At 38.4% G+C, this 26,541-nt stretch overlaps 1 protein-coding gene across 1 annotated transcript in view; it reads right to left on the bottom strand.

Moving 5' to 3' along the window:
* Positions 1 to 26,541, bottom strand: part of PLPPR1 (phospholipid phosphatase related 1) — a 209,192-nt gene that overhangs the window by 16,179 nt on the left and 166,472 nt on the right. The window contains exon 4 of the mRNA XM_037494446.2: positions 13,167 to 13,299. Within this exon, the coding sequence (XP_037350343.1) occupies positions 13,167 to 13,299 (133 nt within the window). The remainder of the gene's footprint in view (positions 1 to 13,166; positions 13,300 to 26,541) is intronic.

Raw genomic sequence — 26,541 nt, 5'->3', positions numbered from 1 at the left:
ATTGATGCAGACCTTCTGCTGTAAGCAATTTATTGTTCTGTATAAGTAAATTAGAAGCATGTTCCCATGGAAAGAATATGCATTTAGGAGTTCTTATAAACCTGGGCTCCAGTCCTGCCTTTGTGATTCATTCACATTATCAGCTGTTTAGTTGCTCTGAATCTTGGTACTCAGTCACAAAGTGGGTGGGGTGTGTGAAATCTCTGAAATTGGTAGGATAGATGAAATAAGATGTGTGCAAAACCCCATGATGGTGTCTGGTCTTCAGTGGTCATAGAAAGTCAGTTTTTTTTCCCCATCTAATGAAAATACTTTCTCCCTGGTCCTGTTTGCAAACACATCATGTCCTCGAGGTTACCTATAGTATGGCAGGTGAGAGTGAATGGAGGTTGTTGAAAATTGCCTCTAAAAAGAAATATGAAAAAAAGATCATTCCAGGAATATGATTGAATTTGCTATTTCCTTTGAGGTTGGGAACACAAAGTGAGAACGCTGGGAACACAAAGATGAAAGCAGTTGCCCATATTGGTTTTCTGTTATTACTGCAATAATTACCACACACCAGGGGCTTAAAACAACATGAATTTATCTTCTTACAGTTATAGAGGTCAGAAGTCCAAAATAGGTTTCACTGGGCTAAAACCAAAGTTCTGGAAGAGCCATATTCTTTCTGGAAGATCCAGGGTAGAAGTCACTCATTGCCTTTTTCCATCTTCTAGAAACTGCCTCCATCCCTTGACTTGTGGTCTTCTTCCACAACCTCCCCATCATGATCTGTTTCCATGGTCCCCTCCCTGTCTCTGCCTCCCTCGCTTCCCTCTTGTAAGGACTCTTTCATTATACTGGATCCATCTGGTTAATTCAAGATCACCCCAAGAAACTTACTTTAATTGTACCTACAAATTCCCTTTAATCATGTAAGGTGACATATCAGCACTTCCCCAGGAGTAGAGCCTGGGCATTTTCGAGAGGGACGGGTATTCTTCCTACCACACTTCTGTGACTGGCTGGCTATAAGCCCTGCGGGCAGGCTCCGATTCTTGCATCTTACCTGTTTTCTGGTAAATTCCACATGATTAGCCCCAATAAGCTTGAACACGAATAAACAGAATTTGTTAGAAGTGCTTCATTGTGAATACTTTCAAAGTCTGTACAATCATTTATTGATTACATGTGGGCTCTGGTCTGTTCAATATGTCAAGAGAGGCTCTGCACAGCTAAGGTACACACAAGCAGCTTGGGGGGCTCAAACCTTATCCAATGCAGCTCATTTATGGGAGAAGTTGGCAAGTGTGATAGCACCCTTAGTTGTAGATGTCAAGGGTCTGCTATTATTTCAATTCAATTCCTACGCAATTTTGTCACCCACATCTAGAGTCCTAAATCTGCAAATTGTGCTGATTTCAGCTTCCGAAAGTTAATCCATTATCACAGAAGTAAAGACAAGTTTGGCTGAAACCTTCATTCGGTTTTCATTTTGATCTGTATTAATTGCTATAATTTTCCTTTTTGTGGCTTTGCCAGGACGCCTTTATCACAATGAGAATTAGTTCTTTTAATAGCATCCGCCAGCTCAGCACAGGGCTGACCGCGGGGAGGGGCAACATTGCTCACTTGAGGCAATTTTCACCCACAGGTTCTAAAAGTCTGAATGGTACATCATCAAGTCAGATCCTCAAAGACTAGACTTCTGGCCTCTTCAAGGGGCAATAAGTCTATCTAGACATGGCATTCCAGGAAACTAGGGTAATTTATGATTTGAAAAGGGGCGGGTGACGGCACTTTCCTCTGGCATTTTATTTGTTGCGAGTGCTTGCAGAAATGGAGGGCTTGATCTTTGTGAGAAAGAGGATTTCTGGGATCCTTGGGCTGGTGTCTGAAGTTCCAGTTCTGTGACCATTGAATCTGTGATGGGCAGCTCTCCCCTGCCCTATGGTGGGCATAGCTGAAAGTTGCTTTTTGCCCCTTCTGGAAGGTGTCTTCATTCCCTGATGGCTTCCCAAGCAAGTGCTTTCCTAACATTTCATTCTTGTGCATTTGCCCTGACTTCAGGAGGGCACTGAGGCAGCCCAGGAGTCCACCTTCGGGCACAGACCATGCCGACAAAGGGTGGTCGGGCCCCAGGGTGATTCACAGATAACGCTGATCATACAGGAATTTTGTGAGAAACTTCAGTCTTTCTTCTTTTACTTAGCTCTGAGCTCCTTGCATATATTTTATAAGCCACAAAAGCTAAAAATAGATACTTTTGTCCTCAGAGTCAGGTGGGACACAGTGGTCTGTATTACATGGTCTGGTTTGAAGGAGATGCTTAAAAAATGTCTATAGATCTTTCCTTGATCCTAAATTCTTTAAGTGAGATCATATTTTTGATTTTAACAGATACATGTGTAATTCCTGTAACCCTCCCTAGCTGGTTCTATTTATCTGCTGGCTCTGTTCCATTAGTGGTGTTCCTTGCTTCAGGGGAGCTAATTAGATTTCTCAATGAATTTATATCAAACAAAAAAGTCTAAAAGTAAAGTGCTTTTGATTTGCCAGAGCTATGCGCTTAAGACAAAGACATGTAATTGTCATTTCTTTGTTTGGAAATCTTAAAAGACTTGCATGGGAAGACCAAGAGCCATGGTCTGGAGGACGAGACCCCTGAGTTTCTAAAATCAACAGGAGAACAGGGGAGGATGTCAACCAAGGAGGAAACAGCCCCTGCTTGGACAGGCCACACAAGCATGTCCCTGCTCCCTGTCTCCTGCTGGTTGTCAAACTCCAGGGGCAGGGTACTAGAAATCTCCTGAATGGGTTTTGAAAATCCAGTTGAAGTGTGTCTTGTGCCTCTTGGGGTGCAGCTCAGGAGGCTTTTAGAGAAGTTTCACATCTGACATGGTATCAGACAACAGATGCCCATGTTAGCCATGTTGAAGGGGAATTTGATATTTGTGCTATTATTCAATAATGTCCATCTTTTCCATTAGATCTATAGAATATACAAGCTCTTAGGGGCAGAGGATATCTCTATTTATGTTTAACACTGTATCCCGGACACCCCAAGACAGACACATAGTCAACACTTAATAGGTATCTGTGGAATCAATGAATGAATTACGGAAGAAATCGCAGAGATTAGCTGAAAAGGATCAAAGAGCATAGGAACTTGTCCAAATTTTCTAACTTATGTTACTATCTTACATCCCTGGTTCTACTGGACATAAAGTTGACATCAAACCATATAGCATGCAAGTTGTAGGGACCATATCTCTTGTTTTATAAAAACTTCACAAAATCTAGCACAGTGCAAGGCATCTAAAGAGAACAACTGAAAATGGGGACTTTATAAATGTCTCATGAGTGAGTAAACTTACAAATAATAATTTGGAAATGAAAGCATTCTCCATTTTCAATGTGACAGGAATGAAAAAAGAACATTAAATTGGAGTATGAGCCAAGATGTACACGGGACAAGTCTTTACCAGGGACATCTGGGATGCATAATAACCTTGGGGAACGCTGATGGGTTATATCACATCTTTGTGCATGAAAGAAGTGTACCCATTTCTGATTTGGAAAGTTGCAATTGTTGTCATTTTAAATATTAACACATGGACACATGAAGGTGTGGATTTCCACATTTCATGTGAAAAAACTAACACACAGAACTTAAAACAGAAAAGGATAGTAAAAAAGACACAAGAACAATTTATCTGGGTAAAGTACATAATAATATTCTGAAAAGGAGAGGAATCCTGCTCCTTCCTCAATGTATGTTCTCAACCTCTTATCAAACATTTCTAAACGAGAGCAGCTTGTTTTTCTGTGTGTGGCAAAACAATGCAATGAGAGAATGAAAGTTCTCTGTGCATGTGATACAAAGACCATTTGGACATTTTTTTTTCATTTTCAAAACATTAGGCAGCTTTGTGAACCTTTTGCGGTAGTTTTTCTACCATGATCTTTAAGACACAAGAAAATTTACTCTGCTCTCAGTTCCTGGTCTTTGTTTCAATGGGGAAATTGATGAATACTTTATCTCACTCTAAGACGTACATACACTTGGTCTGGGTTCACCTCACTGTTTTTGACAGAAGAAGGGACACATCTCAGGAATTCTTATGCTCAGTTTCCTCAAAGTCCATCCTGACTCATTCACCAGCTCTTAATTCCAGATAAGACCTTTCATCCAATGGAATATAAGAGACAAAGAAATGAAGACAGTTCCTTTTTGCCTTTTCTTTTGTCACATCAAGATCCTCAGTGAAAAACTTTCTCACTGGAGAAAGTTATTTAGCTATTGCGAATGTGTCCTCAATTAAGCTGGGAAGACCATTCATTCAGGAAACAATTGTTTAAGAAAAGATGGTAGGGTGAATTCTCTTTATCCTGCTTTATTGAAACTAGAAGTTTCCTAATGAATGCTTTTATCTGTGGTTACCATGTTCATCAAGGATGTACTGAGCTGATGAGGTGTTTGAATAAGCCTGCCATGGATACTAGGTAATAAATAATAATGATAATAAAACTAGTAATAACCCAGATACTGTGCTTAATATTAAGTATTATCCTCAATGCTTTGAAATATTAGTTTACTTAATCCTTACCACAACTCTATGAGGTAGACACTATTATTTCTTTATTTTTAATTGCATTATGTTTTAGGTGTGTGTCATTATAAATCAACATCTATATATATATTATATTAAACTTACACTAAAAATCTGATTCTATCTTTCACCATACAATTGACTCCTTTCATTTAATATATCTACTCCTATTCCTTCTTCCCTTTTGGTCTTTAGAAGTTTATTTTTGTTTCATATAGTTCATTTGTTTGTTACATTTTTGTATATGCCACATATGAGTGAAATCATACAGTACTTGACTTTCTCTATTGGACTTATTTCAGCAAGCACAATGCTCTCTAGGCCCATCCATGTTTTTGCAAATGGCAGAATCTCATTTTTTATTACAGCTGAATTGTATTCCATTCTGTGATGGGAGTCTGTGTATCTCACATCTTCTTTATCCAACTATCTGCTGATGGGCACTTAGGTTGTTTCCAGAGTGTGGCTGTTGTAAAACATAGGGGTGTATATATCTCTGAATTAGTGCTTTTGTAATTTAGGGGCAAAAACGCAGAAGTGGGATAACTGGATTGAATGGAATTGATATTTTTAGTTTTTTGAAGAGATAGAAAGTATTATTATTTCCACATGTCACAAATGAGGAATCTGGGAGCACAGAGAGCTCAATTAACTTGACCACAGCCAGGAAGTAGAAGAGTTAAGCTTAGAGACAAAGTGGTACTGCTCTAAATCCACACTCCTATTCATAACCCAGGTTTCTATTTAGGCATCAGGTCATGAAAAAAAGCACTTTAGTTCTGGATGCTTGACAACACACACACACACACACATACACACACACTGGGAAGAGGCAAGGATGTAAGTCATGCCTCCAATGAAATGCACTTATTGCACTTGTCACAACAGAACAGGAATTTCTCAGTTCTTCAGCCAACGATTTTCCAACAAGAATATGATAAAGTACCTATGATATGTCACAGGCACTTAAGTCATGTCATATGTCACAAGGCACTTTTCTCATCACTTTGGCAATGAATCTAACGTTTTTAAAAGTATAATTCAAACGCCATCAGTGCAAATTGATTTGCATCCAACAAATATTATCTTATTCTTTAAATAGACGTTTCTTAGAGAGTTAATTTCAAGGGTTCTCAGAATTATCATGGTCTCTTTTTCCAATAGAGGTTGCAAAGATACCATAGGTTAACAGGGTTCTTTGTCTCGATGGCATGGTTTTAATCCTAAAAGCTAAGCAGAGATTTTATTTAAATCAATTATCTGAATCTAAGTTACTTTATATCACAGGGCTATTACCCAAATCATGGAAATAGTTCTAAATTATATTGTGTAAATTATGAACTCTACAGATACTAGTTGCTATTATTTTTATATCTGAGGTAAGCAGATAGCCTCAGTATTTTAAATAAGTTCATTATAAAATTAATTTTAAAAAAGGGGTACAAGACAAGAATCCTGTCATTCTAACTGCCTCAAACAAATATTTAACTCTATATGTTAATCATACTTTATGTTTAAAAAACACCTTATACAATATGATGAACTGGTGAATTTTGAAAAAAAAAAAAAAAACCTTATGTGTCATTATTATAATTATTCATCATGGTAAGGGAGATAAAGGATAATAATAAAGATGAGGGTAATCAACTAGAAAATTCCCCAAATATGTTTACAAATGAGAGAACAAATACATTTATACTTCCTAAGAGCATAAAATTGCATAATTTCCTGATAACATGGTTTTTATCTCAACACAAGTATCTTCTTTACTCCTTTCTCAGGACAGCTCCTCAGTGATTTCTCTCAAATGTCTGGCTCCTCTCTCACTCCTGCTAGTCTTTCAGTAACAGATTAGCCAATCTGCAAAATGCTAGGGAAAGTGACAACCAGTCTAAACATGGGTGCTGGAGAGAGCCCTCGGAAAAGGGTCCCTAGACTCTCATAGGACTAAATAAATTTTCTCCTGATAGAGTGGCCTATCGAGATCTGGCCAGGAATCTTATTCAGATTTGTAATGCTCTGGTTCATTGAGGGAGACGCTTAAAGGGGAGCAGATGTGTTCTCTACACTGAGCAGAGCAACTAAAAGCAGCCTCAGCACAATTCCTTAAGACCCACAGAGAGTTTGATCCTTGGAGAGGCCTTTTAGGCCAATTAAGGCTCCAGCTTCAGTATCTCTCCTTGCTCTGCATCCTGGTCCCAGGCAGGAAATAGCAAACATCCTAGTTGCAAAGTCCAGTGGCTGGGCTCCTCATGGGGTCCAAAATTTGAGTTTCCATTTTTTCCCAGAACATCCATCCTGATTTTCTCTTCCTGATTTACATTCCTGAACTTCCACTCTGGTACCTATTACTGAATTCTAGAAATAGCTTCATCTGCCTATAGGCTTTTGATATTTTGATATTGCTTTTGATATTTTCCCTATATAGTTCCAGCCTCTTGTATCAAAACTAAAGTTAGATGCCTGGGTACCACGAGTTACTTTCAGACTAGCTGGCCACACTCAACTTCCTGCATCAGCATATGGAGCTGCACCTAGCAGCTGGCCAGGTGTCACTGGTTTCCTGAGATGGTCCTTGTCCTATGAAGTCCATGCTGTCTCTTTCTCATCCTATGACAACCTTTTCTTTCCCATTTGAAATTGCATATCTGCCTCCACAAACTCCCTATTTCCTTTCTCTACATTCTTTTTCTCCATAACACTCATCTTCTAAGATACACTGCAATTAACTTATTCTGTTTAATGTCTGAAATCCTCACTAGTACATAAACTCACTGAGGGCAAATCTTCTGTGAAGTTCACTAATATGTCCTTAACATCTTAATCAGTACCTAGTGTGTAGTAGATACCCAACAAATTATTTGTCGAAAGTTGAATGAATATAACAATCCCCTAGAATATCATTTAATTGTAAGTACAGAAGGCAAGTAGAAATGGACTGATTGAATGAAATAAAGTCTCTTGAGATAAGGTACATTTAAATGACTTTCAAAACAGAGAAGAAATTTCTATTTTGCAGAAAGGCTGAAATTAAGTTGGTCTCAGGGTATCAGTTCTTATAACCATAAAACATTGTGACCTTTGAAACTGCATTTAAAATATTCATGCTTCATTTAGATCACACTTAATTTACAGCAATTAGTGTTACATGAATTAACTGTTTACTTACTGTTATGTCTGGTGCTACCTACTATCCTTGGGCTTGACCTAAATGGCATAAGACTTGCTTGGAATTTAATTAAATTCTTATTAGAAGTAATAATGGAGCCACTATGTGATCCCAAATGAAAAACCCATAATAAATAGTTTCTCGATGACAGGCTATTTTAGGTGCTAATAGACAGTCTAATCTTGGCAAGTTTGGATCTTTTTCTTTAATTAAAATAAGTAATTATTCAGAAAAGGAAAGTTGGATTTCTTTCTATATGGCAACCAAACAAAAAAACCCCCTCATCAAATTTTAATGCTTCTTGTTCACTGCTTTTCAATACTAAAGTTACTATACTTATAAGAATGTGTTTACTCAAGTATGTTTGTGAATTAAAGAATTTAACTGAAGTGATCCTCATGAAATTCTTTTGAACATATGACTCCTTTTTTTGTAGTTACTGCTGAAAAGGAATGCAGGGAATTATCTCTCTTGAGAACTAAAATGTGCACTGTTGTTCAATTTAGTGTAATACCATAGCAAATGTTATAAGAAGGGAAAGGAATAGAGAGAAAAAAATGAAAAAAAGGGGAAAATCTAAGTACTTGTTACTAATATATCTACATTCATTTTTGTAAAATGGTGGTCATATTTGTTAGTTCAGTAGATTCCTTTCCCTGCCTACACTTAAAAGGCTTATAATGAATAAAAATGGGTAAGTTTAGCTGTGAAATTTTACATCCAAAGGCTGGAATCCTTCTTATAATGAGAATCTTAGGGGGAAAATTATTGCTGGATTTGTGAATCAGAAAAATTCAATCCTCTTTGTCAAGTTTAAAACAATTAGCATTTATATAGGGGAAGAGATGATTTAATTTGAATGTTTTCCCTTTGACTTCATTACTCTAGCCACTTTTTCCTTAAAATATAATTTCAGTAGGGGTATGAGGGTGAAGGGCTATCAGTTCAAGTCTTTGCACACAGTCTAGAGAAGACAGGGATTTTTGAACGCTAAGGTGCCACTGTCAGCTCTGCTTTTACACTGAAGTCTAAGTTAAGAGGTTGGACATCCTTCTGGATAGCTTTTATTTTACTATTGCTACCTTAAAAAATAATATTTAGCTTCCCCCCCGGATTTTAAAATTATACATATTCATGCTAACAAATAGAAATTATAGAATAGAATGAAAAAAATATAAATTATTCATCCATCATGCTACAACTCAGAAGTGCTAACAGTTAACTTAGTATACTTCCTTTCAAACTCTTTTCTATGGACGCACGCACACACACACACACAAACACACACACACACAAGTTTTAACCAGTTTATTTTGAATTATGGATTCCTAGTATCTTAACTTTCATATAACACTATTTCTCCTTTCATTAGAAATTCTAAAAAAAATTGTTTTCCGAGATGGTAATTTATGATTGCAGCATTATTTTTTTTTAAAAATTAGGTATTTCTAACATATTAGGATAAAATAATTTTAGAACACAAACATCAATTTCTCTGATCACTTCCTTAAGAGATTATCTGAAGTGGAATTTTAGGTTAGTGGGTATTTTTAAGGTTATTGAAATACACAGCCAAATTGCACGTAGAACAAGTAGATCAACTTGCTGTCACCAGATATGTATTAGAATCCTGAGTTTTTTCTCATCTTTGACAGCTACTCCCTTATTTTCTTTAAAAATACTTTGCTAATGTATTGCTCATTTTTGCAATGTGAAGTTGATTGTATTTGTTGGGATATACTATCGTGATGGATTCTAGAATAATTACATAAACTTCAAGGGAACAGTCATGCTATTTCAAATTTAATTAGAATAGCTAGCTGAAATAGTTGTCATTTTCTAATGCCAACTGCATCGTATGTATTTTAGTGGCTACTGGACTAGAGAAAAGAAAAAGACTGTTAGGTCTTTATAATAACATTCCTAATATACTTTGATTACTACCTTATTTTACTTTAATTTTTTCAAAAAAAATCTTCATTTAAGGGACCTTTATGTCAAGTAGTGTGTTTTTTTCCTTGCATGAAAAAAAACTGCATACTCAGAAAAAGTTATGCTTCTTTAAGATAAATAGAACTCCTGCTCCCAATTGCCTATATGAAAAGTCAGAATAAACTTCTCTGACCTTCTCTTAGAAATTGCCTTATTTGTGCACTTTAATTTCCCAGAACTAAGCTGATGAGTGGTAATAAAGTTAATTAAACAGGAAGCAAATGAATATTTAAGAATCAGCATTTACAGAAGCAATTCTAGGCAAAATCTGTGACTTCAGAGAGTTAAACTTTGCTCTTTTCTCATCAAAAAATTTTTATTGAAAACCTACTATTTTCCATACATTTTTCAGTATGCAAAATGGAAAAGATACAATCTCTGCTCTCCAATGGATCACAAATTAATAGGAGCAACAGACAAAAAAAGTATAGTAATATGGTAAATGCCCATAGAAGACATAGGTGTAAAGTTCAGAGGAGGAGGAGGAAGCTAGTCTGGATCACTAAAGAGATAATTTGTGAGCAGCACTTTGAAGGGTGTGTGGGACTGGGCTAGCTTTAGTGGCGACAGGGAGGCAGTGGAATATTCTAGACAGAAGGAGCAGCATCTGAGGAGGAACCAAACAAAGCAATTCCCTGTTAGGAACACTAGGAATGCACTGAGAAGTTTTAAGCAGGGAAATGACTTGATTATATTTTCGCTTCAGAAAGATCTACAAAATGTCTAATGGATGGTATATTTGTAGTACTGGGGTGAAGAAAGCCAAGTTGCAAGACAAGATGAAGATAAATCACTTAAAAAAACAAGAAATTTTAATGGCCTAAACCATGGCTCTCCCGTGTTAGCATGCATCAGAATCACCTATGACTTGTGAAACAGATCATGAAACTTCATCCCCAGATTTTCTGATTTAGTTGGTATCAAAATTTCTAACAAGGGTTTTAAGTTTAAAATTTTAATTTCTAATAAGTTCTTGGATAGCATAATATGACTTCAAGTTTTTTTATTTTAGCAACTAGAAAGATCCTGTTTCCATAAAATAAAAGAGGACTGCTTCTTTATCCAGCAATTTCTCTTCCCTTTCAAAGCCATTTCCTCTAATTCTCCAAGGCTTACACATTGCCTGCCTGTTCACTCCATATTCTAGGATTCCTTCTCTAAGAGAAATATCTTAGGCGTCTGAACACTAACTGTTCTCACCTAAATATCCAAGCCATATCATCCCAGGTTCCAATACTTTGTTAGCTTATGATAGACTCAAATGGATACGTGTGTCACTGATTCTGAAAATAGGAATATGATGCTCCTCTAGGGTGAAAAATATCTACTGTAATAGTGGTCTTCCTGGGCCTCCCTGGTGGCGCAGCGGTTGAACACTGGGCTGTGAAGTTGCCATCAAGCTTCTGCAGCGCCGGTTCGATCCCCGGCCACTGGGCGAGGGTCCCACATGGCGCACAGATCTTTCTTGCCGCCTGCTGCTCCCCTCAGCAGTGTATCATCAGTCTGCCTGTACTGTTTCCCGCCCTGGCTCTGGTGAATTCTCTCACCCTCCTGCGCTTCTGATTGTACCCAGTGCTTGTATAAATAAATAAATAAATCTTAAAAAAACAAAACAAAACAAAACAAAACAAATAATAGTGGTCTTCCTGAAGCCATGCCTCAGCCTAGTGCACTAAATCAAGTGGATTTTCAGGAATCACAACAGGAAATAGGCAGGATTCATTACCGAATGATGGGAGTCTTCAGACATCTCTCAATGAACAAAGACTTGTTCTGCCAATGAATGCAGGCAGGTCTCTATATATGTCAGGTGCCAGCTAAGATTTCCATTCTTTGGATGCTTTCCCAGCTGGAGTGGCTAGCAATAGGTATGACTGATATTTGTCAAGGAAAAGTAACAGTGACTTTGAAAAATATTTCCATTTGATTATAACATAATAATCCTTTACTTAAGTAAGTTGCTTTAATTACATACACTGGAGGCAGTTCAGACAGTGGTCATAAGATCTCCCCTGAATCAAATACACCTGTGTATGTATCCATCACTGAGAAAAGTTATTATCCCATTTTTTATCATCTTCTTCACTGTACAATTAGGATTGTAACAATATATTATAGGGTGTTGTGTGGATTCAGTGAAATAATGCCTAAGAAGTGTTTAATCCATTGTCCTGTACAGTAAGTATTCTTTTCTCTCATAGATTGTTATGTAGCCACTCTAGAAGTGATCAAACTCTGGATATCTTTGGAAGGTATCCTTGTTTGCAATTAATGAACAAGACAGTAGGACCTCATTGATCAGGGTACCCCCAATGAGCCAACTGCAGAGTTCCACCACAGTTTATTCTACCAATAAGATCAGTAAATGAGAAAGACTATTTTAATGCTAGAGGTTGCTGATTTTAAATTCGATTTTCTTAGTCTCACTACCTTATTACTCCCCTCACTTCCACTCCAACCACAGAAGTTACTGCATATTTGATTTTGATGTGGACTTCTGTTCCTGACTTGAGAAATTCCACCTCTGTCTACAACAGGAAAAAAAAGTATCAAGGATAACCAAAAGAGTTGAGAACGTGCCATATTCTAGTCCTCAGTTTTCTAGTTGTCAGTTCTACATTTTGAAATGGCTTGTTTTAATGTAAGTCATATTCACATTTTATACAGGCTCCCATGAAGATGGGGTCAGTAGGTTTTTGTAGGATCTCACCAAGTCACTGTAATAGTTATTTACTGAGTACTTACCACCTAGGAATGCTGCAAGACCTAAATTCCTACCTAAGCCACCACACACATTCATTCTCATGTCTATAATCATCATCAATATCACCTCAGGAGTTTTAGAAAAGTCCTAGAAGGAGAGATGTAGATCATGCCTTAATTATTCCATATCCTGAACACTAGTAAACCAATTTGTTCTGCAACTATTTTCAAGGACCTGATGGATTTGGTTGCTCACATTTTGATAAGTTCCTGGTATAACAAAATTATTGGATGGGCAATCTTTGTCCGGACATTTATTTCTAAATTTGCTTTATCAGTGCCCCACTGCCACTGATAAAGTCCACCCTTGCTGGCTCACTTAAAGTGTACATGGCAATTCCAGTCAATATTAGGATGCAATTTCAGGGGGGAATCACCAATAAATATTGTATAAGGAAAAATCCAAATTTGAAATCATTGGTAGGATAGTTTAATAAGTACCACTTTATACAAGGATAAAAAAAATGAACAAGGCGCTAGAATTAGGCTCAATTTTTGTGCTCCCTGGGAAATTCTCAAAGCAATCCTTGCTTTTGAAGTTGATACATTCACAATTTAGTTTGTTTTATCAAGTGGGTCTAGTTTCAGTAAGTTTAGTAAGTTACACCTGCAACTGAGGCCTTAGCTCAGCATATTTTTGTACTTACCTATGAATCGTATGATCCTTCGGAATAAGGGGCTTAGGTAACAGCATTCTCCGGTCAGAATAGTTTTCTCCTGGGCAATCAAAGATTCTCTGGTTGACTTTATGAAATACATGGATATCTCACCAATAAAAATCTGGGGAAGGAATGTTTAAGAAATGTCAAGTTGTCTGATAAAAGAGAACAGTGGCTTGAAAAAAACTTCTGAGGATCCATAATCCCGCCATATTGGAAAGATGGAGCTAAATAGTGGTTTGTGTTGAACCCTTCAAAAGAATAAAACAGATCAATAATTGATAACTTAGATTTCTATCTATGAAATTAAATTCTAAGGTCCTATAAAATAAGTTGAAATAATTAAATTGTCATATGATTTATGATAAGCTCATGCTGGGACTGATTTAGCTCAGTGTATGACTTGCAATGATGAGAGTAACTGGGGCAGCCCCTGTGCCCAATATAGCATTACATGCACACATCACAATAAAGTCTTACTTCATGATATGGTAATACTGCCATTACTGACATGATAATCCTTCATTTTCACATGTCTGTCTGAGTTATATTTCTCCTACTCTAAACTAGTTGACTGTTCTCTCTTTATGATTGGCATCTCTCTTGTCACCTTGAACTAATATATATTGCCATTTAAATCATAATGCTCTAACACAGATTATGAACTCCCTGATGACAGGGATGACACCTTGCATTTCTTCATTATCCTCGTAGTACCTAGTACAATGTATTCCCTTTTCAAAATTAGGAACTGAAAGGTGGTTAGTTGTCACAAATTCTGACATTGCCACAATTGAAGACTGAGAGCCATCAATGAAGAATAAAATGTTCACAATTACCATCACCTACAGAAAATCGGGTTGCAGGCATTTTATCATAGTATTTTTCATGCTCACAAGATCCATAGTGAGATATTATTACCCCTAGTTTACTGGTAAAGATGAAGTTTCAACAATGTTAAGAAAATCACCCTACATCTGGCACATAATATGCTATTTTAATTTTCCTAATTTCCACAATTTCCCAGAAGGAGGAGATCTTATACATTTATTTTTTATGCACATGCTTGTGGTTTTAGATAAACATTATCAATCTTTTACGAATTCCTATGCCTTATATTCCTCCTGTCATTATGGATTATCTGTGTAGAGGGAAAAGGACAACAATATCATGAATGGCACACTGGGTGACAGAAATAAACTACAGAATATAAAAAGTAGTATTTATAGATGTTTTTCCTTCCTTTTATGAATGAAGAAGCTGAAGGGTCAGGTATACCTAGTATTTGAGGCAATTCTAGAATGTGACTATTGTTCTATTTCCAAGGTACCATTCTATTTAGTACTTTAAGACCACTTGAGTCCTTCAGTGGTTAAAGTATATTGCATTTGACATATATATTTTTTCTGTGTTCTCAGTATTAAGCACAAAATCAACAAATATTTTGATTGAGAAACTACAAAGTAAACATTTAGTTATTAAGAGGAAGGACTGTGGAACCAGGGTTTCCTGATATTAGAGCTGGGGTTTGTGATTTGTTAGCTCTGATAACTTTGATGAAGTTTTTTACTTCCTCTATGCCTCAGGTATCTCATCTGTACAACCAGGATAACAATCTCTATTACAGGGATAATGTATATTTGATGGGTTAAATCATGTAGATAAAACAATGTATATATTCATTATGTAATGTATATTATGTATATATGTGAATTGCTTAGGAAAGTTCCTGAAATATATTGTACTTTATCTGAGAGACTAAATTTGTCTTTATTGTTCAATAATCAGCAATAAAAACTGAACCACCATAACGATCATCATCATTATAACTCTATTCTTTTTTTAAAAAGATTTATTTATTTATTCATACAAGAACGAGGGTACAGGCCAGAGGTGTGGGGGGGTGAGAGGATTCACCAGAGACAGAGTGGGGAACAGAACAGGCAGACTGACTGAAATACACTGCCGAGGGGGAGCAGCGGGCAAGACAGGAAAGGTCTGCTGTGCCATGTGGGTAGCTCCCTGGCCAGGGATCGAACTCGTGCTACAGAGGCTGTGGAAATCTTCATAGGTTGCGTCTTAACCCCTTGAGCCACCAGGGAGGCCCTATTATTCTATTATTATGGCAAAGCACTCTGCTGAAATTCTGCGGAGGCGGATTACAAGGTGAATAAAGGACTTCTATCCTCCAAAACTATCTAATCTACTAACACACACGCACATGCACACACACACACATCTTGTAACATCAGACAAATTATGTCTGACTTACATTACAAGGACAAAGGCTCCTAGGTAGTAGAAAGGAGTTTCCTCCTTCTGGAAAAGCCAGACTTGCTCTAGTCAGTTTTCATTCCTAGTGCCAAATGTGCGACTCAGCTAGAAGACTCTACTGAGTGTCGCTAGTTATTACATGCCATCTTTAATGACAGGAGCCCTTTTAGCCTCCTCTGCCAAGAACACTTGGTCTGGACCTCCATTGTGATGCTTATCCCATCACAATCTATCCCTAAAGGCTCTGAGCTCCTCCAGTTAAATTGGATGTTTGCTTCTCCCCTTGCCTAGAACCTGGAATGTGAGGCATACTCAAAAAAGAAAAAAGCAAAAAAAAAAAAAGCTTTACTTTCATTTCACAGGAAAGCAATGAATAATGAACACTTTATATGGCCTATCTCATAGGCAATCAGGTCTTTGACATCCTTGCAGATTAACAAGGCTCATAAAGTTCTGCCCGACTATAACCTGCCTCTCTGGTGACCTAAATCTGGCTGGTGTGACCTTGAAAAGGAAAGTGCTGGTTCCATTTGACAACAGAGAAAATAGGAAAGTAGAGAAAGCAAAGAACCACTAAACAACAGAAACACGTTAAGATAATTAACCTTAATAGTCATAAGCTACCTTCATTATTTTGACAAATGCAGTTTTAAAAACACAGATGAGTCTGACAATAAATTATGACTACATCTCAGTCAGAATAACACTTTTAGCTGAACTAAATGACCCTTAGCCTTTAAATCTGAAGAGCCTACCATACCGCTTTGCCTCACTGTAAAAGGCAATGACACCTTCTTGGAGTTGTTCAACCCCAGCCCTAACAGAGAACAGGCATGAGCATAGGATAACATGGTACCACAGGGTCTGAATCAGACAGAATCCACCAGGAAGGGCAGTGAGGTCCTGGACAGAGGCCAGGCCCAGGCGGACTACAGGTGAGACAGTGGCTCAGGACTAGCATGGAGGGAGACAAGCAAGTCAGCATGAGGGAGAAGCAGCGGGAACAGACACAATTCAGGAGCAGACAGGTAAACAATAATCCAGGGATCACCTTGGCAGATGCTGTGTGGACAAAACTGTGCAGTGTTAGAACCGTTTTGTACCTTACAGGTGTTGGAATTAACAATGAGCTAGTGCTCTGTCATGTTAACGTGCTTGATGATCTTCAAGAACCCAGGCTTCCCTCATTGATCATAAAATTTATCTCTACTAACAAAACGTACCAAGTGGATTTGTTTGTCCCTAACGTACATGATGGGACCACTCTACTCTACTGCATTTTATCTGAGTCAACAGATGGGGATAAATTCATGCACACTCAGATACATGAAGTAGAATTTCCTTGAAAGAGCTTTCTCTGATCCTACTGACTAGCTTAGGTATTCTTTCTGTATATGAGTTTGTTACCTTGTGTTTGTGTTTTCTAGCAATTATCTCAGATAATGATATCTTATGATTGTGATAGGATGTCCTGCCTGTCTTAATCTTGGTTGTACCCCCACAGCCTAAGCCCAGTGGAAGGTACACAGGAGTTATTCAGTGTTGAATGGAGGAAGTATATTAGAACAGTGAAGGTCTCTTGGAATATGTGTTTAATGAGGAAAAAGATAAATTAGGGAAAATGATTTCTATTCATTATTTTTCTGGATGCAGTGAAAATGTCACTGTCCTCTAAAAAGTCTTAGCTAGCTCGCATCAGGAAAAGGAAGACCCCATCTTCTCTCTGCTGCCACAGCACATTATACAGATCTCTATCCTGACATTTACCGAATTAATTGCAATTATGGTGTATGTCCCTCTTCATTTGACTGTGACATCCTAATGGGAAGGACTTTTGCCCTTCCTTGTTTCTTCCTTGTTTGGTAACTAGAACAGGGAATAATAAATAGTAGGCTCAATCAATATTTTGTGAATGAGTAGAAGATTGAATCTCTAAAGAAACTACTTATGGTAGAAGTCTCTGACCTTCATTTGTCTGAGGATGAACTCTGCAGGAAATTCCCAGTATAGGTCAGAAAGCATGGAATTCTTGATGGACTGTTTAAGAATAAATAAAAAGCAAGGACTAAGTAATATAAACTGAATTATCTTTTTTAAATTAGACTCACTCATTTATTAATTTTTATTCAGTTTTGCATAATTTTGCAACCCATTCTGCCAGAAATTGTTTTAGTACTAGAGAAAGTAAACAGATACATGGAGGGTGGGGTGAAGGGGGAGATGGAAGGTGGCCAGGACACCAATAAACTAAAAAATATATAACGTCACAAAACGAAATATGATTAAAGAGTTAATCAGGGAAATGGATGAAAAATAATAAACAGCAGAATTAAATATGTACTGCTTGCTTCAATCATTTCAGAAGCCCCCAAATTCTCAATCTATAGTAAAGAGATGTGCAAACTCTAGAAATTCTCCATTCGGTGAATAAAAAGAGAGGGGGAACAAGAACAATCAAGCAAATATGTGAAGAAATCTATATACCATCTATTCTTGTTAAAATATATTTAAGCACACACACACACTCACACAGCTAAAAAACTCACTCTAGGGCCTCCCCTGGTGGCGCAACAGTTGAACACTGGGCTGTGAAGCTGCCCACAGCCTCTGCAGCTCCAGTTCGATCCCCGGCTGCCGGTGAGGGTCCCACATTGTGCGACAGACCTCTCCTGTCTTGCCCACTGCTCCCCTCAGCAGTGTATTTCATCGGTTTGCCTGTTCTGTTCCCCACTCTGTCTCTGGTGAATCCTCTCACCCTCCCACACTTCTGACTGTATCCATGCTTGTATAAATAAATAAATAAATCTTTTTTAAAAATAAACTCACTTTAAGGTATATTAGACCAACTAGAACTTGTCATTTAAAAGTTAATGAGGCTATCCCCGGTGGCGTAGTGGTTGAACGCTGGGTTGCGAAGCTGCCCGCAGCCTCTGCAGCGCCATTTCGATCCCCGGCTGCTCCCCGGCCACCAGAGGAGGGTCCCACATGGTGCGCAGACCTCTCCTGGCGCCCGCTGCTCCCCTCAGCAGTGTACTTCGGTCCTTCTGCCTGCTCTGCTCCCTGCTCTGGCTCTGGTGAATTCTCTCACCCTCCCGTGCTTCTGACTGTACTCAGTGCTCTTCTGCACTGTTGGTGGGAGTGCAAACTGGTCCAACCACTATGGAGAGCTGTGTGGAGATTTCTGGACCTACTAAACATAGAGCTTCCATATGATCCAGCAATTCCACTCCTAGGTATTTACCCAAAGGACACAGAAACATCAATTCCAAAGAGCACCTGCACCCCTATGTTTATAGCAGCACTGTTTACAATAGCTAAGCTTTGGAAACAACCCAAATGCCCAAAAATAGATGACTGGATCAAGAAGATGTGGTACATATATACCATGGAATATTACTCAGCATTCAAAAAAGATAAACACATGCAATTTGCAGCAACATGGATGGCGCTGGAAGGGATCATGCTCAGCGAAATAAGCCAAAAAGAAAAAGAAAAATACCGGATGGTCTCACTCATAGCAGGAATCTAGAAAACTTAAATAAGGGACCAGGAAAATGAATATAAGAAAGTGAAAATCAAAATCAACAAAAAACTATGAACCAGAGACACTTTTTGGGGGGTGGGGGGCGGGAGGGGAAGGATTGGGGTCAGAATGGGGCGTTTGCAATTGTATGGGGGAATATAAAAATAAAATTTAATATTAAAAATAATAATAATAAAAATAAAATAAAATAAAATAGCAAGTTAAAATTTGAGTTCTAAGATATAAAAAAAAAAAAATTCAGAGACTTCAAATCTGATCTCTCCCCAATGTGCCCACGGTCATTTACTTCTCAGTCCTCAGCCCCTCCATGCCATGTCTAGGGGACAGACATCTGCATCTCTGGGGGACAGAAAAGGTGGATTGTATTTATTCCATCTTGTCTGGAACAGATGAGCTACATTTTTAAGTTGAGTTATGAAGATCTGTACAAAGATCAACTATTCAATGAGGAGAGAGAGGTAGGGCAAGGAGGATGAATCCAAAGTTTTAGAGCTGAAAAAAAAAAATAGAAAAATAAAAAAAAACTTAAAAAAAAAAGTTAATGAGGCTCAAATTCACACATATAATGACCTAAGTCTCTCATGTTAAAGGTAATCAGCAATACACGAATTGCTACTATTGGCCAACAACATTCAAATCACAACTAAGATACGAAGCAAAAAAGAAAATAAAAAATCAGAGCAAAGATGTATCTATGTGCCCAGTTACTGGCATAACACCTGGAATATATTAAGTGATTGTGAATGTTTACCTAACGAAGGAGGAAAGGAGAGGAGGGGAGAAAGGGATCATTTTAGAACATAAAGGTAGGAAGATGTTCCTGGTTTTTGGTTCAAACCACACTAGACAGAGATGACTGATGAAACAATCTAGGTTTCTGATCTTGGTGAGTGGGTTGCATGGATTTTCATTTTTCTGCATTTTGCTGACCACACATGGGGGCTGTTTCTCTAACCATTGGGCCCTATACTCTCCCACAGGGTCTGATTGTTTGGAGAGAGGGAGGGAGATTCTCTTTGATAAGGCCTCCAGTCCACGTTGGACACCACTTTGCACATATGGCAGATTTATGACTCTGATTTTGGCAATGGTTGAGTTTCTCCATCTGTATCTTTGCCAGACACACTCTGTCTCTAGCTACTACGTTGCTCAGAGAGCAGCTGGGCAACTGAGACACTCCGTGTCTGACCCTGGCTCACCTTTCTGATTGTTGGCTAACAAACACCATACCACTCATTGAAAACAAGAATATTCTCTGATAAGAAACAATTAAGGTCAAACTCTTAGATCAGGCAGTGAATTAACTGCAATGAATTACACTGGTACGTTTCTCATCTCTCAACTGCCAGTTATAATCTCAGTGACATAGAACATTTAGATAATAAACTTTAGGTAATGAGATTAACTGTTTCATCTTAATAAAATTGCCTTTCAAACATGGAAACCTAAATAGCAAATAAATAAGCAACTTGAGACATAGTGTATCAGTTGGTGTCTCATCTTTTTTTTCTTTATTTATACAAGAATCGGGGTACAGGCCAGATGCGCGGCAGGGTGAGAGGATTCACCAGAGACAGAGCGGGGAGCAGAACAGGCAGTCTGACCAAAATACACTGCTGAGGGGAGCAGTGGGCGAGACAGGAGAGGTCTGCTGCACCATGGTGGGGATTGAACTGGCACCACAGAGGCTGCAGACAGGTTCACAGCGCTACGCTCAACCGCCTGTGCCACCAGGGATGCCCATCTTCACCAATGTTTATGGTTGATCTGGCAAGTGATTAATAAGTGGTAAAATGCCAAAAATTCAGGGAGAGTTATTTTCAAAATATAAACACTCTGCCAAAGTCACAAAGTCTGAAATTGCCAATATCAAAGTTATTGCAGTATTATCTGAATGTCTGTTGAGTAGAAACCCTAGCACTTTCACTTTTTGTAATGTGACTTTGTAAAGTAATTGAGACTTTCTGAGCTTCCATTTTTCCCTTGTTATATGATTTTGAACACAAGGTCAATAACTATGTCAGAAGTTTGTTCAGTGATTAAAAAGTGTATGTAGGGCCTCCCCGGTGGCGCAGCAGGTTGAGTGCCGTGCTGTGAAGCTGTCGGCAGACTCAGTAGTGCGGGTTCGATCCCTGCTGGCCGGCGAGAATCCCACATGGTGCCACAGACCTCTCCTGTCAAGCCTGCTGCTCCCCTCAGCAGTATATTTCTGTCATCTGCCTATTCTGCTCCCTGCTCTGTCTCTGGTGAATCCTTTCACCCTCCCACACCTCTGGCCTGTACGCCAGCTCTTGTATAAAAATAAATAAATCTTTAAAAAAAAAAAGTGTATGTAAAAGCATCAATAGGTACCCAAGGGATTTTGTTGCTTTCACTTCTTGGCCTATCTTTGCAAAAACGTGTTTTGAAACAGGAAAAAAAAAATCCATTACTCCTGAAGTAAGGAAACTTGGTGTGACAGTTCTGTTCTGCCTCATCTGGTGTTTGATTGCTTCATCATTCCAGGCCTCAGTTTCTCATCTGTTGAACTCAAGATCTGTAAGGGGATTTTTCAGTTCCAACATCTTTACATTTATGATAGAAGTTGACAAGAGAGTTTTGATTAATAGAAACTGAAATCACTTATTTAGGCTTTAATCTCAGTTCCATTGGTTAAGCTCTCCACGGCTGGAGGTGGGGGGGTGTTCTTGAGTCACATTTTCATTCATTTTTTTTTTTACACTGAAATAACACTAGTTTACAACACTGTCCAGGTTTCAGGTATATACTTTCTCACCTCAGCAACTATATATCACACCTCATACACCACCAAATGTCCAGTCACCATCCACCAACAATTAATTGGCCCCCTCTAACTACTCCCTCCTTTTTTTCTTCCCTTCTGTTAATTACCTTTCTGTTGTCAGAGTCTAAGTGTTTACTTTTGCTTTGTTTTGTTAGTTTTTTTTTTCCTTTATACTCCACAAATGAGTGAAATCATAAGGTGTTTGCCTTTTTCTCTCTGACTTACTTCACTTAGCATAATCCCCTCAATGTCCACCTATGTTGCTTCAACTGGCAAGATTTAATCTTTTTTTACAACTGAGTATTCCGTTATGCATATATATCACATCTTAATTCATTTATCCATTGTTGGGTACTTGGGTTGTTTTTATATTTCCGCTATGCATATATATATATATATCACATTTTAATTCATTTATCCATTGTTGGGCACTTGGGTTGTTTCTATATTTGGCTACAACACACTGTTTAAAGGAGTGTTTTCATATTCTTTGGGTATATACCCAGAAGTGAAATTATTGGATCACATGATGGTTCTATTTTTAATTTCTTGAGGAACTTCCATATTGTTTCCCACAGTGGCTCCATCAATTTAGTTTTCCACCAACAGTTCCCATTAACAGGTTCCTGTTTCTCCACATCTTCACCAGAACTTATTATTTCTTAACTTTTTGATACCTTCTTTACCCACATTTATAATCCCATGGGGTTTTGCTCTTACTAAGCAATCTTTTTTTAACCAAGTGGACACAGCCTATTCCAGAGTCACCTCATTCCCTGATATCTCTTGTCACTTTGGATTATTAAAGGACAGCCAAGGCTGGCAAACAAATCTTGGTCTTGTGCTCTGAGGAAGAGGAGAGAGGGACTCTTCTAAACTTTCTGACATTAGCATCTAAATGCCTTCAGAGCTTTTAGGTCCAGGAATTTCTATATGTTTCTAGTATTCTCCCTGGTAAGCCTCTAGAGTCATTAGCATTTCTAGGCACATATGGCTGTATTTAAAAGTGACCCAGGAGAGTTTAAATGTACAAACTCTGCTGCCAGTTCTCATTGCCCAAGTCCTCATGCTCTGCTTTAATCTCTCCTGATGAGGCTGTTGATGACTCAGATCTGCAATGAGAGCTATGGTTGGTTCAAGAGCTTTTGACTTCTATTTCATCACAATCAAGTATAAATGACACCTCCAGACAGTTCCTATTTCCTTCACAGCTCGAAGATTCAACAGAATTGAGGCTGCTTGGATGATGGCATTTTGAAAATCATTTAGCAACTTGGGTAATAAGTGTCTTGTGGGTTACAGCTTCCCCAGCGGTCTTGTTCTGGGACCAATGTACCCATTTGGAAGGCTGTGTTTCACTGACACTTGTTATAAAACATAGTGCCAAGATGATGGACTCAATTACCAAAGCATACGCTTTTTTTCCTGGACAGTGAATATAAGAGAAAAGGGAATTTAAAATGAGTAAGCTAAAATACTGCTTTTAATGAAAAGAATATGCATTGTGATCAATGTGATGGTAAAATAAATTTACTATCACATATTTTTAGGCACACAATAATCTTTTCAAGAAACATTATCAAAGCTCTTTAACACAATCATCTAATCACCCATCATAAGAAGGTGCATCTCGAAGGTGGGAAACAAGTCTCTGTGGGATGGTGTCAAGGGGAAATGAATCTGTAAAGGGGATTGGAACACTCATCTGCAGTGTGGACAGAAAATGGGCAAATAGGCTTTATTATACCTTTTTTTATATGTACAACATTAATGGAAATATCTACAAATATTTCACAGAAAAACAATATAAATTGTAAAGACAGTATGTTAGCAAAAAAGAAAATATAGTGAAAAAACAAACCAGCCCCCTCCCCCACCAAAGAAGTCATTTGATAACATAAGATGTGAATTATATAAAGTGATAAAAGGAGTTTCAACAGATGAGGTTGTTCAGACCCTGAAAGAGGCAGTACGAGGCCCTACAATGTCTCCTTTGCTTCCGCAGCTGCGGCCCTCGTCAGTCAGCCAACAGACTTGCATTAATTGAGAGCTCACTCTAATCGGCCCTGTGCTTTTTGCATTCACTGTAAGAGCTTACAGCCCAGAAATCCCCCAAATGAAGATTCACAATTTCCTCCAAATTGTGCCTTTCTATCAAATTGTGTTTGTCTCTTCCTTTCCGAGGAAATTCTAGATGAGTCTTGTAGATGTGTGCGTGCACGCTTGCATGCAAACTGAACTGTTTCAATTTTCTCGGGCTGGGAGTCAAATGTTCTGCTGCTTCAATACTAAATACTCCCCTGTCACTTTGTTGTGAGGCCAAGAAAAAAGGTTTAATGGCCATTTTCTCATGCCTGGTGGCACTAGGCTGAGATATATTAAGAGTAAATCAGATTCTCCGCCGAGCTCAATCCTCTTATCCAAACAGGCTCTCTGCCTTTGACTCCAGGTATGGGAGTTTATTCAGGATACCTGGGGCAGTAGTTAGCCAGGTCTCCATGCTGGTCAAAATGCACCCTGCAAGTTTCTCTGACATCTGGGCCACCACTTTTGCCTAAACAGGTTTAGACACAATGCGTCCCCCAAGCTCTAATCTTTCCTAAGATCTGGGACAGCAGTGGTCTGTTCCCATGTAGTTTATCCCAAGTGACCTTGCCTCTGCATGATGCTGATCTTTTCTGACAGCAAAACACAAAAGAAGAAATAGGAAATGACAGGTCAAACACATGGCAGAGTTTTTCCTGGCACTTCCCTCCCTCCCCCATGCCCTTCTTCTGTATCCCTGCAGCTGTGAATGGGGTTGGTAATACCCATCCACAGAGACCCTCTAGGGTGCTGGGTATTCTGTGGTTAATATGCTTGAGAATGTGCAGAAAACCAAGGACAAGTCCAGGTTATGCTCCTTCTTTGAAAATTGCCATTAGTGTCACATAAGTCTTCTTTCTACTCCAGGGGAAATAGGAAATGAGTTTAAGGAGGAATAAAATAAAACTGTACAGTTCTGTGAAGCACTTGTTCAGGCACAAAGGTGTAAAACTGTACTCCAGAAAGAGACAGGAGACTTGGGAGCTGGGAATCAGAAGCTTCCAATCGGAAAGCTCTTTTAGCAGCTCTCATGGAATATGAGGACTAAAAAGGTAATGGAGATTATTTAGCCCAAATTCTCCTTTTATTTAATGATGGGAAACTGGGAACAAGACTTATTATAGGTCACACACTTACTGGGGGCAAAAGCCATGACTGGGATCCCTGATCCACTTGACAGATCAGTCTTGGAAAAGGATGACTTTGCAGCATGAAGGATGCACACTCGCACAGGGGTGTGTGCGCTAGGTACTGGGGTTCTGCACCACAGTGGCTCAGCAGAGGCGCTCTGGGACAAGTCACACCTCCAAGAAATTAACATAGCTCTGTGCTGCCAGGAAAAGTCCCTGAGCACCAGAAGCCTTCTGCTTTCTGTCCTACTGCTGCTACCCTATTTTCAGGTCTTGGAGGAAGATCAAGTACCATCAGCAGGTTTCAAGGTCATACAGCTCTCTGCCAGTGACCCATCAACTGTCATTAGCCCTGGTTCCTAGCAATGCCTCTCATTTGGTAGGAAAATAAAAGTGGAACCAAATGGGTGGCTATTTGTCCAGTCACATGCAGAAGTAGAGAGTACCTTCAGTAAATCATGTAACCTAGTCAGGTCTCAATGTTCTCAAAAAACAGAAAAAAGAAAAGAATTGGACCACATACTTTATCTATGCTAAGATGTCTTCTATTTCACTGGACTGTATTAAGGGTAAATTAGAGAAGGACTATAAAATATAAATAAGTTAAAAGGTATTATTCCTGCCATTGTCATTTATGGAGGATTGATGGAATATTCCTCAGCACACATTCTGGGGTCTGCTAGCCCTATGGGTCACATACGTGACCCAAGAAGCAAAGGAATGGGAATCAGGGCTCTATACACACAGAAGGTCAGGCTCTTAATGCTCAGTTCACTGTCTGCTGGCTTCACCCCCTTACCTTCCCATTAGAGTATTTGACCCCCAAATCAACTTGGGGGAAAAGGAATTAATGGAAAAGACAGGATCAAAATTTGTAGCCTGGAGAAGAAGACTTCTGCTGAAATCTTAGAATAAAGATCTGTCATTTTGAAGAACATTCTTCACAAAATTCTTCTTTTCTATTTTTGTTTTGGGCCATGTGTGTTTTTATTAGAACTGTCATCTTCAACTCTAATGAAAGTTTGGTCATTTCCTAATTATTGCCAGAAGAACTGGAATACACAAATTTGTTTTTAAAAATATATCCTTCTATGGAAACAATCCAAGTGCCCAAAAATAGATGACTGGATCAAGAAGATGTGGTATATATACATAATGGAATAATATTCAGCAATCAAAAAAGATAAACTCATGCCATTTACAGCAACTTGGATGGAGCTGGAAGAGATTATGCTCACTGAGATGAGTCAGAAGGAAAAAGAAAAATATCAGATGGTTTCACTTATAGGAGGAATATAGAGGAACCAAGTAAGGGATCACAAAAAAAATGATAAACTATAAATCAGATACACCCTGCTGGGAAGGGGGAGGGAGAGAGATAAAAGCGGGGAGAGAAGAGCACAAGACTATGGTGAGGGTGCACGGGTGAATTGGTGGTGGGAATTTTACGGGGACTATACCTGAGAGAAAAAGCAAATATTGTACAAAAATGAAACAATGACTTAAAATATACATAAATAAATTAATTAAAAATAAATAAAATAT

Source organism: Talpa occidentalis, unplaced genomic scaffold (genome assembly GCF_014898055.3).
Source record: "Talpa occidentalis isolate TD23 unplaced genomic scaffold, MPIMG_talOcc4v2.1 talOcc4.7, whole genome shotgun sequence".
NCBI lineage: Eukaryota > Metazoa > Chordata > Mammalia > Eulipotyphla > Talpidae > Talpa > Talpa occidentalis.
Note: the sequence above shows the minus strand (reverse complement) of the source record. Positions and strands in the feature narration are given on the sequence as shown.